Consider the following 16,311-nt stretch of genomic DNA (forward strand, 5'->3'; position numbering starts at 1 on the left):
GCCATGCTGTGACAAAAGCCACCAGTGCTGGAATGCCCCCCTTTTGAGTGGCTGTAATCCCAGAACACACTGCTGTCGGAGCCCATCAGGCACCGGGCCAGAGATGGGCCTTCCTGCCCTTTGCAAAGCGGGTTAGCAGCAGTAGCAGAGCAGCACAGGGGATGCACTGGTCAGGCAGACAGCACAGCCGCTGTTGTAGTACGAGAAAATAAAGAGTTGTGCTGACGAAGGGGAGTTTAGTAGTGAGCTAGCAAGAGGAATCAGGGAGGAGAGCAGAGAAAGGGGGGAGGAAGGCTGGAGAGATTGATGGAGGAGGTGAAGTTCAAGTACTTCTGACATGAAGTAGCCATGCACTAGTTTTTTTAAGGAATTGATGTGTTGGATTCTGGTTGTTTCACATCACTGAGAGCCAAACCAGCCTGAGCTTTTGTACATAGAGATTTACTTGTACATATGATGGCACTCATAACATTGGTCATATTATGACCATTCACCATTGTAACAGTGCTGCTCCAGAAAAGGTTTGCAACTCGAATAATTCATTCGTCAAGACCCAATATGTGGTTTAAGTGTTCCCTTAATTGTATTTTATTTTATCTTCTTTCTTTTTTAAAAGCAATACATCTATAGCCATCAATATATTGATCTTCTTATCCATTTATCTAATCCATGCTTACGTGAAGGCTGGAGCCTATCTGAGCTTCTACAGCATAACAGGTCTATCACAGGACTAACACGGAGAGAAACATTCACCCTCACATTCAGACCTACAGGCGATTTAGCATCACTAATTAAACCTAACATGCATGTCTGGGGACTAGGAGGAAGTCAGAGTAACTGGACAAAATCCATGCAAGCAAAGGGAGACCAAGCAAACTCCACACAGAGGGAATGGTTACAAATAAAGTTAGAATTATGGGGAACAAAGAAGCCTCTGATAATGTGGTTTAATTGGTATTATTTATGTGACATGTGGTTGGAAAAAATTTGAAAACTGTCAAGAGTGACAAAAAGCATTCGTTTTATAAACATGAAGAGTTAAGATAAGATAAGATAAGATAAGATGACCTTTATTAGTCCCACAGGTGGGAAATTTGTTTTGTTGCAGCCTTTCAGAGTGAATCTCAAGGTTCAAACATCCCTTTCTCCATATACACTTAACTAGTCTATATATCACCTAAACGAGGAGGCAAACTGGCTATCAGAATATGCCATCCACAAAACCAAACCAAATACCAATATGAGGATACTTTTACATATGACGTAAGCTGCCACATCTGTCATGTTTCGTCTATGTATATATGTGTATAGATATATATATATATCTATACACATATCATTCCCAGAATTTACAGCACAAGAACATACCCCAAATTTCTGTAGAGTGTAACAAGAAAACATGATTATACACATTAGTTGTCATTTTGCTTGTCATCATCCCATTTACAGCCCACACAAAAATGCCAAGAATGCCAGAAAATATGTTAATGGACATGTTTGAGTTGAAATGGTGTGAAATGCTGCTTGTAAACTCAGGAATATACTTATCAGTGTCATGCTGATGCTAGTAGTTACTGCACAGGGGAGAAGTCAGATATGTTAAGGGTGTGTAAAGGAAACAGTGGCAAGGTTTTGCAAACTGAATGCAATGATGCAGTGAAATCCACACATTAAAGAAATACAATAGAGGGAGCTATGGTGGTATAGTTTTCTTTATTTCACTAATGGACAGTGTACAGGAAATGCTGTGCTGCACTTATAAAATTACCACATGGTTTATAATAAATAAACACACAAACGCAGACATGGGGGATGTAAAGAGAAAGCAACAGGTTTCCATAACATGACTGCACCTGCCTTCTTCTTAACCCAACAGCAAACGAGATGCAGGAATTTATCCTGTGTCATTTAACTCAAGAAGGTAACGCTGTAGTTAGTCTGTATTTTATTTGAGGGAAAACACCAAGTCAACAGAGACAACAAAAACAGAACTGAAAAAAGTAAAGGAACTGTAGGGAGTGCTGGGAGGAGATTCGGTTAGTTAATAATATAGGAGTTGGCTGTTCACGATATTTATCTTGGATCATACTCTTCTGATAAAACTCCCCTGTGAGCAGGGTGAGCAATCATGAAGCATTTTTTAAGTCTTGGACACAAGACAGACAGAACCACAGTGAATTCGCTTATATGGCTCTTTTTCCTCTCCAGCAATATTAAGTCTAAACAGATGTGATTGATCTCCGCTATGAGTCATGTTACTGAAAACATCTGTGACTGACCACCAGAAGAGGCAGACATGAAGGAGACTTGAAATCTAAGCACCTGAGAATCAGTACCTGATATTCAACTTTGCCTTTTGGGATAAAAAAGATACAACATCGAAATACTGAGCGAAGGATCCTAGTTTGGATACAACTTTGATGATCAGTTTTAGTATCTCCAAAACCACTGATGACTTAGGACTGTTTGGGGATAAATGACAGATGTCTGTTGTTTACACTGTTGGATACAAATTATTGAAGCTATATAGACACATATACATTACATGAACCAATCATAAGTAGAAAATGTATAAAGCAAAATAATATATTTCTATATTTATACATTATGCATTAGAAAATGCACTTGCATTGATGGAGGTAGATAGCAAAGACTCAGAGGTAAAAAGGCAAATAGATGCTGTGCTTTAAAGGAGAATTACGTGGCTGTAAAATCAGAAGTTGAATGCAAGAATTTATGTGTGCTTTAAGAGTTTATACAGTACAGAATATGAGGTGAGAGAAAAAAGTGGCAGGATGCTGCTAATATCCTTGAGTTACCCATCCAGTAATCTGGATTGGAGGGTCTGACTTGGCTGGCAGGGCTCTCCTGCACTTGGCAGGATGCTGAGAGTAGCATGCCGCCTCAAACAAAGAGGAAAGAGTTGTCAGAACACTGGCAGCGCTCAGAAGAAAACTGTCGAATCCAGGAACCGTGACAGCCCGGGACTGAAGCTGCTGACCAGAAGGTCCTAAAGAACAGAGGAGCCCATCAGGCATGTAACAAATTCCTTTTAATTCCATCTTAGCATATTTTATTATATGATAATTTTATTTTGACCACATAAAATAGTCATTTTAATGAATATTCTTTTAAACAATGCCTTAAATTCATACTCAGTAACATGTGGGTATGTTAGAAGGTCACTTAGATTAGGCAGAATTTTTCTCCCCAGTCAAGAAGTATTAGAGAAACTAATATATGCATTTTAATAGCTCTGCGTATTTATAAATATGTGCTGAATGGTGTTTTTAGTTCTCTGTGTTATTATCTGTGTGGAAGAACTTCTTCAAACATGACCACCCTATGAAAGTAAGTAACATGGAAATTATAAATGTAAGTGTACAAAGGCAAATGAATGCGCATGTATTTGGTATATCACTGGGGGTTCCATAGGTATGCCTTTATTGAGCTAAACCAAAGTCATCATTAGGTATATTCTTGTCTTTAAACTGAACGCAGAGTCAAACTTAAGCTTGAGTTAGGAATGCTTGAGTTAGTTATCTTTCAGTTAGCTTGTTTACCTGGTGCCCCTTACACCATCGCCTCCACAGCGATCTGACTTTGCCATGGCATCACTTTGACACTCTACACAGACAGCAGTCTCTCTCATCAGTCGAGCGGTCCACAGTTTGAGTCTACATGCCGCGCTAGCCTGTTTCACTTGCAGATGCACACAGTAACTGCGAGCAAGGGTAGAGAAAGGGAAAGAAGGTGTCAAAGTAGAGGACTCTGTTTACCTGCATTTATTATCAAGTCACAAATATAATGCTCAAAGGCAAATAATATATTTGAGACTCAGAAACACATCAGTCATCCAGTCAATCACATCATTCATGCTCACATATGAAACCAGAGCATTTCAAACAGAAAACACAGATGGAAAATGTTCAGATGAAGACACAGGGGCATATGCCAGTTTTAAGCTTTCCAGTTTCTGAAAAACATCCTGCTTTGTTTGAAGTTACACTAATGGTACAAACAAAGTATCTCTTCTTTGAATTAAGAGGTTTTACATATCAATGCATAATAGAAAAATCATCTGGTCCTTAGCTGATCTTAAAATTAATTAAATACAACCTTAGGTGAATAAAATGTGACATATTACACTCTGTCTTTGTTTATTTAACAAAAATAAAAGCCAACATGCGGACGCACTGTGTGATCAACTTATAGCTTTAATGTTTCCATAGGAATTAAGAGGGTAGGTAGAAGCTAGGTCCTGTTAATCAAATGCACTTGATTAACTGATTACCAACAAATGTGACCATCTCTATGAATGCAGAATGTTTGGTCGTTTGCTGGTCTGGAGCATTCAGGGGTGTTGTAGCACAATGCCAAGCAGGAAAGACATCAGCAATGATCTTAAAAAGGAGCAATTGTTGCTGCCTATCTGGAAAGGCCATTTTCAAACAATTTGAAGTCCATCATTCTGCATTGATTAAGATTTTTCACAAGTGAAAAACAATCAAGACAGTTGCCAGTCTTTCCAGAAGTGGACATGACAGCAAATTCACCCCAAGATCCGACTGTGCAATGCTTAGAGAAACTGCATCTCAGACTTAAAGTTCTCAGTTAGAATGTTAAATGTTAAAACTCATGACAATACAATCAGAAAAAGACTGAACAAGTATGGATGGTTTGGAATAGTTGCCAGGGAAAAGCCTCTTCTCTCCTAAAGGAATGTGGCAGCATGGCTTAGTTTTGCAGAGTTGAGATGTTTTGCACATCTAAATGCAGCAAATCAGCACAAACGCCTCATACCAACTCTCAAGACATTGCTGCTAAAAATGGTTCCACAAGCTATTAAATTGTGGGGTGTGCTTATTTTTCACATTTTGCTTCTTCTAGGTGCTTGTTAAATAAATAATGACATGGAGTAATATCTCATGTGTTGCTGTTCATCTGACACTGTTTTATTCCCTGATACTTAAAACTTTAAAATTCGAAAAAGTGTACTTTACTTCTATCGTGACTGTATCTGGTGACCCAAGTTTAATACTTTAATTACTTGACAAAGTAAAAATTTGCTGATAAGTAACACAAGTGATCCACTTGTGTCTTGATCGCCTGGATTATCCCATTGTAATCACAGCTCAGTCTGCACACTAAAAGGAACAAATAAAGTCTTGTTTTTCTGATAACTGGGTTAATTCCACTATTTATTTTGCCACTGATTCAGTCGGGTGTGACAAAATATTATCCAAATTTGGGTGACTTGTCAAAGAAAACATGAAGTTTCCTTTTATTCCTTCCTCAGATTTGACAGTAATATTTCAAAATGTTGTAAATATGTATAAAATCCTTACTCTGTTTGCCTGTAAGACATAAAGTATATGTCTGCATGTCTGTAGTGGGATGTCCTTACTTTGTTTCCTTAACTTTTCCACAGTGAAACCTTCTGTTAAATACTTGTTCTTTTAACTAAAATTGCTGTCTTAAAAATTCCAGAGAGATATTTTTTTCTTTTCTTGAGCTTTTACAAGTAAAATCTGCATAACAGCCTTGTGTTACTGCCCATCCTCCCTTATTATATAATTACCTTGTCTTAATGTCCAGTCTCTAATATCCACTAATATCCAGATTTAAATATACATCCAAAGACAACTGATCATCATTCCACTGCTGTCACTGTTAACCCTCACTTCTTTAATTAATTTCAAAGACACCACTATTAATATACCAGATGTCTGTGTGAAATCGCTCTTACTCTGTAAAATTCATGCTGAATCAATGCCATTTATGAGTAATGCACTCCCAGTCCCCTGATGTTTTGTTTCAGTCAAAACAAAAGTATCCAATGTCCATTTTAATTACTCAGAAAAGCTGTAAGCTGTCAGGAAGCCAGCTCGGATTTTTTTCCAAAGAACATCCTGAGAACATTTGTAATCAGCTCAGATCAAAGATCAAATTTATACAGCGAAGGTTTTTCTTTTTAAATGGATTACGTCTGACTTATCAGGAAAGGTCAGCTCCTGATGCAAATATTCAATGACATAGTTCATGTTACACAGACAAAGCAATTTTGAGGACGTGCTTGCTATAGCAACCTCAGTCTTTGCCAGTATTCCCTAATCTTTTGGAGCTCAGAGCTGACCTTTAAAATAAGGAAAAACTGAGGAAAAATCTGGTATGAACCTGTTGTGAAATCCACCAGCCTTGGAGCTAGCAAAAGCAAGAAAAATGTTGAATAAGTGCCTTTATTCTTGCCAGAGTGAGATGCATCTGAAAGTTTGCTGGCAAGAAAAGAAAGGTTACTGTTTGTATAATTACAGTGATGGTATGAACTCAAATATGCATATTACATTTTTTATCAAATGGTCTACAGCGGTGCTGACTGACCTGCCAACTATTTTGTAATTCACTAAAAAAAAAATGATTAAAGAAGTTCCAGCTATAATCAGTGCTGAAAAAAATCTTTCAGATACAACCAAAGCACTTGCAACTAAAATGTAGTTGAAGCTACTGAAAGTAGTAACACATAAAATCTTTTATGTAATTTCTATGTAATAATTTGCCAGACAAAGCCGCTAACCCTGACTCACAGGCTAAAATAACTCGAGTAAATTACCAGACATTAAAAAAAACATAAACAAAGGGCATCTGTAATCACCTGCCTCTGCACTGTCAAATCCTACACTACAGACATGAAACAAAGCTGGTATCTTGCAGTTTGGTATTAAGGCCTTACCTGGCCTTCTCCTCCTTCATCAGCATGTGTGGTCTCCTCCAAGGGTCCTTGAAGTTCCTCTTGAAAGAATTAGGCAAGATTTTTGCGACTTCTGGAAGTCAGGTGTAAGCACGTGCAGATGAAAATTAAAAAGAGGGCAAATACGTCTAATAGGCTGTTGCATCCACTAAAGATCGTACATATAAAGGCATCTCATGTTTAATCTGAGCAGCTCAGCTCTAAGGTAAAGTGAGTTCAGCTTTACTTGTAAGTTTTCAAATGGAAAAAATTTGTTTTCCTGTCTTCAGCTTTTGGAAAAGTGCACAGCTGAAGACAGAATAGAAATATCCTTTATTATCCCTCAGTGGGGAAATTCAGGTGTTCCATCAGCAAAATGACAGGTAGATGGAGCATGCAGACTCAAGATTTGCTTCTTATAGCAAAAAAACCTTAACAGTTGTCCCAAATAATACCAAAGCACCTGTTTAATTTGTAACAGTGCTAGCGAACTGCACTCGGTAACATACATAAATGCAGAAAAAGTCAGGCTGTCACCTTTCGCAGTGCTGCATATGGCGTTGTTCCCAAAGCATCCTCGACGTTGTTTGAGATCAGGACAGGGTGTACCTCCATTTCTAGGGGGAACAGATACTTGGCGACTCCTTTCCATGCTACCGATTCCACATGAAGATGTGCATGATGACCAGGGACCCCATGATCCCACCACACAGTCAATGGCTGCTAGGGAATCAGAAAGTCATAGATTAGCTGAAGATTGCAGGAGTTAAACGAATTATACAGATAGATTCTTCATAGATTCTTTAGTGTTACTGGTTGTTTAATAAAGTTAAGGGATTCAAGATGAGATTTACATTTATTTAAAAAGACTGAGGTGTTTCAGAAGAAAATTACCCTTCTCTATGAGTTAGCAAAACAAGAGGTCTAATTATGAAAAAGCATTTATCTGTAGTCCAGAGGGAGCTGCAAACTTTCCCCTAATCTTTGCTGTCATGTAGCATACAGCTTAAAGTGTAGCTGCAACAGATGCCCTGATATAGACTTTGATGCCAGTCCACTGAACATTTACTTAGGTAGGTAGGTGGCGAGTGACTGGGTCACTACCATGTACTTATTTCAGATCAGCCTAACCCCAGACTCAGGAAGTCTGCAACTGAGGTCAAATGTGGGGGGACCATTTAAGAGGCTAATTTTGCATCCTGTTCTCTCTGGTTTCCCTCTACCCCACGCTTACACACAAACACACACATGGACGCCCGCGAACTCAGCACGCCACATAAACACAGCAGGCTCAGTAATCATACTTCCTGTTCAGTAGGCTGATTTAGTTAATTACATCAAGCAAAGAGGAAGCTGTATCACTTAGATGACTGCCTTGATCAAAGCCCCAAAACTCCAGCAGTAATCAAGAGCTTTTCAGCACAGAGATTAAATAGGAGCAGACATTTTAATAGTCTTGTTTTTACAAGGAAGGGCATACTTCACAAACACATAAACAAATCAGGTAAGTTCAACACAACAGTGAACAGCTGCAAGCATGTATACACCATAATATTTTTAGAAAGCCTGACATTTGTGGTTTAGAGCTTTTTCTGTTTTCATCCTATCCAATAAAAGTTTGAGACAATAAGAGCAGGTGCACCCAGCTTGAAGCTTGTAGACGTTGGTGGTGAAATTACAGGGAATGGGCGGATAAATATACCATAACTGAATCTAATCCTCCCTCCTCATTTAATCTCCCTTACACTGTCTTTATAATAGACACTCACCCCACAATACAATGTCGTGAGTGAATAATTATGTGTGTGAACACGAGACAGAGAGAGAGAGAGGGAGAGAGTGCTTTCAAAATGCCGCCTGTTTGGTTCATTCCCATGGTCCTGTTGGGGGTTCGGAGAGGAGGGGGGGCAGCTGCCTCAGTGACACAGCCGATCCACAAAGCCACAGTGGAATCTCTGCATTCCTGCACATTAGTGCTGCCCACCTGACACTCGCCTTTCCCAGATCACCACACACAGCAAACAATTTCTGTTTGATAAGTCATCCACTTAAACTTCTTCTATCCTCTCCCTAAAATATACAGACATGCTCATTTCCCTCTGTAAACGTGATGAGATACATGCACTTTCTTGAAAGATTACTCAGGGTGGGATGGCATTAGACACTACAACCCTATCAGCTTCCTACCCTTGCCTTCTCCACCTCTTCTTATCCTTGCTCCTGTCTTCTTGCCTTTCCTTCCCGCTGCTACATCCTGTGACGTTCACGGGCAGCTTTCATGCCGCTGTTTTCCTTTCTCGTGGTGGGAAAAACACAAGCAAGGGGTCCAGTTGAGGTATTTGCTTCATAGCAGAGCGTGCAGTGAAATCAATAGGGTTGGCTAGTTCCCACACCCGGAGGAGAAACAGCTATTATCCCTGTGATCGACACCGACATACACATAAGCAGGACTAAGGCCCTGTCTGGGAGTCTCAGCCATTTGGGCTGATTTGCCAGAGGTCAGAAGGCAATTACCAAGCTGTGGTGGTCCCTCAGTCTGCTTCTGGCACAACCAGTGTGACAATTCCACCACCCACATGTCAACCCTGCTGACAGTCTGACAGCCTAACCCACATAGTCACTCTTGTCTCCTGTTTGCATTGTTAATGAGAAAGTCTTCAGTTAGAAAGCATGCCACCACCTCTGACCTCTGACCCCAATACAGGAAACAAATGGCACTTGTTCCCAGCGTGTTCAGCTTTTGTCTTTTGGAAAAGCTGATATTTCAACAGAGTTTCTGAGATAGATTTTAGATGTGTGTTTTCTTATCTTTGGAGTGCAATTTAACTGCATTATTCTGTCCAGGTTAAATCTATTTTTGAAATTTAACTAATGGTATTTCTCTATTTTCTGTTCTCATCAAGACTATTTTTACCAGTTTGTCGTGAGTGTCATTAACATGGAAAACAGGGAAGTCGTCTGTTTCAGTGAACCAGCAGCACCAGAATATAAATCTGGTTGCTGTCAAAGTTTAAAGTGAAAGGACTTTGCTTGTCTATGACTAATTTTTCAGGCAGCAGGCAAAGCCTCAGACAGCACTGAACTAAACAGAACCAATGACCAATGATCCAACATAAGCACTTTTATCTCTCAACTTCTGCCAAACTCCAGTCACTCTTGTTTCAGTGAGATAATAGCCTTTTGGGATGGCATTCCTTTGCCTTTCCTTTTATTCTCCTTGAATTCTACCTCCATTTTAGGGTCTCAGACCTGCCTGCCCAATTTGCTTTATCTTCCACTCCTTTTATTACTTTGTCCCCCACTCTCCCTTGTTCTTCCCCCCATCTGTCTCCTTTTTTTTTGGTTCTGAGCTTCACTCGCTCACCCACCCCCTCCCTTTCCTTCCAGCCCCATCTCTTCTCTGATGAGACCCAGATGTCCAGCTGCTCTGGAGGACCACTGCACCTCAAAGCCTCCATAGTCACCCTCCCTTCCCTGTCTGGGTCTCGGTCCCATCAGACAAGCCTTATAATCTTCACCAAAACAGGAACCTCAAGCCTGTTAATAGGAGTTGAGAAGACTGGACTGAGCCCTAATAGCAGGTGAATGTTTCCTATATACAAGTAGGAAGGGCGGCCATCTGCTGCAAACGGCTGGGAGTGAGGGGAGAAAGACAGGACAAAGACATGCTGTGGAAGAGAGCCAGAGATTAATAATAACTAATGCTTAAATGCAGGAACTTGTATAAACACATAGTGAGTGAAAAAAAAGGCAAGTGAAGAAGAAAAACACAAGAAATATAACAAGAAAGAAAAAGAAGCATTACAGTTAGAGGCTTCACAGATAAGGCGATCTTTGTCTGTCTGTGAAACACGATTAATATTTTCCTTTCAGGAATGGAAGCATTAACAAAGTTGGGTAGATTACTAGTGTAGTTGCTTCAATTGAGCTTCAGACCTTCAGAACTGGAAGTGCTGACAAAAAATAAATATTATCTTTGTACTTTTCATCAAACAAAAAGGTTCTCTGTGTGAAAATGCTCACTATTTGTTCACCAACACCATTAGTCTGACAAAAACCTTAAAGCTGCAGTGGGAAGAAGTCTAGAAAAAGGGGATAATGTACTGAAATTAACTTGACCTTTACCTGATGATGGGTCGACAGAGTAAAACACAGTAATCAAACACTACAGACAGCCAAGGCAGGAGTTTCCCTTTTCAAGCCCCCTTGGATTTAGTGACATGCATATGCACCTTCATTTGTGCTTATAGTAAGTGAGTGAAAACTGTTAATGGCCTTCAGCAGTGTTTTCCTGTCAAGAAGAAGCCAGATGCTGGACATCAGATTTGCAAAATGTAGCATGTGAGTGCCAAGAGGTGTCTAAGATATTTGTCTCAAAAGAAAAAATCCAACAGCTGGCCTGTTTCACTCTACATTATGTAAAGACATTCCCTACTAGCAGAACAGAGAACATGTGGGATGCAAGGAAGAAAAAGAGGGAGCGAACTTAGGTGGAAAGAGGCAAACATTGTGGCATGACAACATACTGCACAGTGCCCTAGAGAGAATAAAGCGAAACAGAGAGGAGAGAGAGAGATGAATGATGAGCAAAAGTCTCATGTACCAAATGCAGAGGCTTTAATGTGTTTTCCTGTTAGGGTGAGAACTACCAGAGGCTGCAGTAGGAGACGAGAGAAGTTTCCCCTTCTTGCTTCTTACTGCCCAAAATGATCTCTAGAGTCAATGAAGAGGAATGGGAGCTTATCTTAATGGGAACCATAGAGTTAAGCCTGAAAATGATGTATGAAAAGCACTTCTATAACAGGAGACAACATCAAAGTCCTTCTAGAAGCAAGTATTACCGTGCTTCAACCACCCTTTAATGCCTCTGAGACCTTATTTTAGCACTTGTTTTGGGGCATTATCCAGTTTAATTTCATACATGAATGGCATAAACAGAGAAATCTGACAAAACCACCTTAAAAGGTGTGCTGATTTTGACCAAAACAAAGTACGTCTTTAAAAACCCATTTTCTTCTGGTAGTTAAATATCTATCACAATCTTTGCCGATGCAAAATCCTTTCAAAGATTTCAAATAAAGATTTGGCACGTCTCTCTAAAATATAATAAAATATAAGCAGATTTTCTGAGGTGCTAATGCCAGAAGCAAACGCTCATTATTCCTTGGTTCTAAATCTTACTGTGAGATGTTTTCCTTTCAGATAAACATTAATTAGTGAGAGGTTTAAACTTTTACTTTTGTTTGTGGCTAGAACAAGAAAAATGGTGGCCAACAGCTCGACCTGCTAAACCAGCCAAAAGATGCCAACAAGTAGTTTTTGCTGTGAGGTGTAAATTTGGAAATTAATAGCCTGCAACTACTGACGTTATATAAGCCAGACTGATGACCAAAACATGAAGTTCATAAAATAGAAAAATCATGTCAGCTTGCTATATGTTATAATTTCAATCTCAAGAAATACTACACGAAGTTGGAAATCTCATCTAAGCATAAGTATACAAATCCATAACTCATTCTTAGCCTCAAATTTAACCAGAAACTGATTTTTGAGAGTTTCCATCTGCAGAGATTCCTAGAAAACATAATATATTTTAAAGTTTTAAATTTAAAAAACATTTTCTATCATCCTTTCCCTCTACAAAGTGAACTGATAAGGCAATGGTGTGGGGGTTTTCAGTGTCGCCTTGCAGTAAGAAGGCCCTGGGTTTGAATCCAGTCTGGGGCCTTTCTATGTGGGGTTTGCATGTTGTCCATATCTCTGAGTGTGTTCTCTCTGGGTATCCTGGCTTAATCCCACAGTCCAAAGACATGCATGGGGTTCAATTACTTAGTGATTCAAAACTGGCTCTAGGTGTGAATGTGAGAATGAATGATTGTCTGTACTTGTATTAGCATTGCAACAGATTGGTGACCAGTCCATGAATGAGCCTGAAACCTGGAAACATCTGCAGGGAAATCACAGTGAATGAAACATGGTGCTGGAGGTATTACGTTTATAGATATCTACTGCTCTTTCAGACAAACACAATAGTGCAATCACTATCAATTCTCTTAACAACAATAAAGCCTGTGTTGTGCCCTTGCTCACGGGTTGCTTTTGCTCAATCATTACTTTAACTTGTACAGTGTCCTTCTGTGTTTACACACAGTTCACACTCCTGCCAAATCCTTCATTTTAACAACATCTCTGAGTGTTTATATCCACATTTCTTCTGTGTCTGCTCTGATGTGACCCACTCAAAGCACTGTGTTGAGCTCCAGCAAACAGGAGGTAATTACAACCTCCAATAGTGTCACACACAAACTGCTTGATGTGTTGCAGAGCTGCGGGATCAGGATCAACTCTGAGTGTTAAGTGGGTGAGGACATATCAGGGGGCTAGGATGGAGCTGAGCCAAGCCTGAAGATAAATGCTGTTTTTACTGTAAAGATTTTCAGGTTGCATACAAAATGTTTATTGGTCCATGTGGGTTCATTCTTATGTTCAGACTGTGAAATTTAAAAAAAAACACTGCACAGGGCTGATGTGAGCTGTGATAAGAGCTGAGATAAGAGGCTGTTACAATGACGGCTCCACACTAACATTCAGCTTGTCAGACACATGGATCTGGTTTGTGAATGGCAAAATGATGTTCCTGAATGGCAATCTAGCTGATTGTTAAATTAAAAAGAGATCGGGGTCTGTTCACAAAGTGTTGCTTCCTCTCTTGCTTTCAAAAAGTCTCATCTCTGGTTTTACAAACACTGTAGAGTTTATTTATTTAGTAAAAAAAAAAAAAAAAAAAAAAGTCCCATTTTCCACTTTCTAATGTTGCCATAATAATAAAAACAGCTTGGCACTGAGAGCAAAGCCAAAAGAAAAACTCATGTGTATGTTAATCTTAACTCTTTCATGTGCAATTTAAAGTAATATACTGATGTTTATGAATACTTTAGCTTATCTACCCCCATTTAAATTACAGTCCAACATTTCCACCAATTTGCAGTAAAGGACCACATCACTACAACAGCACTGTAAACAAAATAAAAGCAGACATGGTGCTCAAGTGGATTGCTTCACTTAAGCATATTTCAAGACAAACAAACTCAAGTCTAATTCAGCCTAAATTTACATTAAAGGACTTTAAAATCTGTGTGACTGATTGTTACTGAAACTCGATTGTAATTTAAAGTAAAGAATCCTGAAAATGCAAAAATGGCTTAAACCTAATGATGCAAAAGGATTGAAGATGCAATCAAAAAAGAAGAATTTTAAAAAAGAAGAAGAAAAAAAAACTCCCAATGTTTGGAAATAAGCCGTCCTCTCTTTTCTAAGCCCCTCCCACATAACTAGAACCAGCATATGCAGGTGCTTCACACAGGCTTAAAAGGGGAGTTAATGCTGACCTTTGGTTTCGCATTGGATTCAAAATTCTTCTCTCTGCTAGTTTACTAATATGTCTTCATTCCTGAATAATCCTCTTCATGCTTCATGCTACTTTATGCCACCAGCCTGATCTGTTTTAAAGACATTGAGTGAAGTCTCCTGTCATGGCCTAGCTTTCCTAAAGCCCAATAATACAGCAAAGATAAAATGCTGGATCCTTATTCCATTTTAGATCCCTTGTATTACCATATGCTCCTTAACTGAGCTTTAAGCTGTACAAAAACTAGTGTAGCTCTGATAACTGCAGTATTACAGCTAAAATTAATTAGCAGGTGTTTCTGGGCTCTTTATAGTAAACAGTGAGGTCTAATGAAGTGTATTACAACTGCCCTTGTGTTACTTGTGTACATAGTTTTAAGTTAGTGATTCAAGTCCGGATGGGACAGCCTATTCACATCACAGAACAGATAAAACACTCAAACCAGCTTTTATATAATAGTGGGATTGCTCCACAGTTTAAAAGCTCTTTTCCCTTTAGGACTGACCCTGCAAGTGTACTTAAGAGGGTCACGTTCTCAGGGTATTTATGCCAGAGAAATCTCTTTGTGAACTTGAGTAGTGCCAAATACTTCACTATAAGAGTTGCTTTTGTTACAGGTCAGAGTGTTTCCTGTCTGTCACATCTAAGACACAGCTCCACTGTAATTCTGACCATCTTTGGCAGTCTGTTTCCATGGTGTCTGTTCACTCATTTGTCCATATATAGCAAAAGCCTAGTTGATGATGGGGGGCTACGCACAAATAAGTTTTAAGGATTAAGCAAATAAGTGTTTCTAAATTAAGGTCATTTTTCTTGCTTTAAGACTAAACTAACGTTGTTATGGTCTCTCAGACCACTTAATGTCCAGGCTGTGCAATGTGAAGCTGTGATGTGAAGGTCATGGGTCAAAACTACAAATGTAAAACCACACCAGGCAGTAGTCACCTCTCGCTGGTCACTTAAAACAAAGAGCCATATTGGGCATATTAAAAACAGCTACGTGTAGTATGTCTCACTCCCTGTATGTCACCTCAGTGGCAGCCATCCCTCCCCAAAACTAAACAACAATCAACAGCAGCAGTCACTGGATAGGATTCAAAACATATATACACTACATACCCTATTTCTTCCTCGCTCTTTGAGCTTTCAAACTTCAAATAGACAAAACTGCTGTTATCTGATATCAAATGTCAGCGAGCACAACAGAGCAAACAACTCACCAGATATTTGGCACACGCTCTGATAGTCCTCGCAGCAGTCTCTTGTTTTATGACAGTAGGTATCGCAGTAACACACTGTTTTCCTCCTGGAGTACTCAAAACATTCGTTGTTCCGGCCGGTGCAGCAGTTTGGGCTCTCTCTCTCCCTGCAGCCCGCTTCAGCCTGTGGGACAAATTCTCCACAGAAAAATGCCAAAAATCCCCAAACGACAAAGCCAAGACGCGCTGAGCTCCATCCATACGCTCCCATGACGGAAATCTTTCTGGGACCACTTGCTCCACACACGCTGCTGCTGCTCTGTGCTATTGTTGCTTTCTAAAAATAATTATAAAAATAATAATAATCAAATAATGTTATTAAGGTAAAATGTGTGTTTTCTATATAAAATCCAAGTGCAACATGGTCCTGCTTGTGCAGAAAACGAGGTGTCTTCTGTGTGGACGCCTGGACGAACAAGTGATGCGTAAAATTTAAGTGGAGTCGTGCGCGCTCACTAACTCCTCTTTTAGTGAGCAGGACACCGCCCCCACGCTACTGTTCGGTACTTACAGACTTACAACACCAACCTCGCTCTCTCTCTCTCTCTCTCTCTTGCTCTCTCTAGCTTGTGTGTGAGGTTTCAGATACATAAATAAATAAATATATGAGTTTCAAAATATTGTGGCCCACTGCTGCTGCCAAGATTACAATGGAAAAGCAAAATAAGCTTCAACGAGGGCCAGTATAAGGTCTGAAATCAGACACATTTCAATAAAACAGCTACATACACCTGAAATGAAAAATGCATGCTACGTGATTTCTGTTGCAATGAATGTAAATATTGTGTAACAGGTTTTTGTCCATATCAGCTCTTCCAATCACAAAATCAAATTCAGCACCACGGACAGCGGCCTGGTCGTTTTAATATTACGTTAAAAATAAATCAAAGAGAAATCAACATTCAGTCTGCTGCCAC

The 16,311-nt window shown here is 39.5% G+C and overlaps 1 protein-coding gene across 2 annotated transcripts; it reads right to left on the reverse strand.

The window, feature by feature from the left end:
• Positions 1-1,694: 1,694 nt before the first annotated feature.
• si:dkey-178e17.3 (somatomedin-B and thrombospondin type-1 domain-containing protein) lies at positions 1,695-15,861 on the reverse strand. 2 transcript variants are annotated; one of them, XM_031728011.2, is made up of 5 exons: positions 15,356-15,861; positions 7,265-7,447; positions 6,731-6,821; positions 3,564-3,722; positions 1,695-3,010 (listed from the first exon to the last, which is right to left on the reverse strand). In XM_031728011.2, the coding sequence occupies exons 1-5, from the start codon at positions 15,603-15,605 to the stop codon at positions 2,905-2,907; spliced, it is 789 nt and encodes a 262-aa protein (XP_031583871.1). In that variant the 5' UTR covers positions 15,606-15,861; the 3' UTR covers positions 1,695-2,904. The 2 variants fall into 2 exon arrangements, with proteins under 2 accessions (XP_031583871.1, XP_031583870.1); XM_031728010.2 differs by having other exon boundaries at positions 7,265-7,450; positions 15,356-15,860.
• Positions 15,862-16,311: the final 450 nt, after the last annotated feature.

This window comes from Oreochromis aureus, linkage group 12 (genome assembly GCF_013358895.1).
Source record: "Oreochromis aureus strain Israel breed Guangdong linkage group 12, ZZ_aureus, whole genome shotgun sequence".
NCBI classification, from domain to species: domain Eukaryota; kingdom Metazoa; phylum Chordata; class Actinopteri; order Cichliformes; family Cichlidae; genus Oreochromis; species Oreochromis aureus.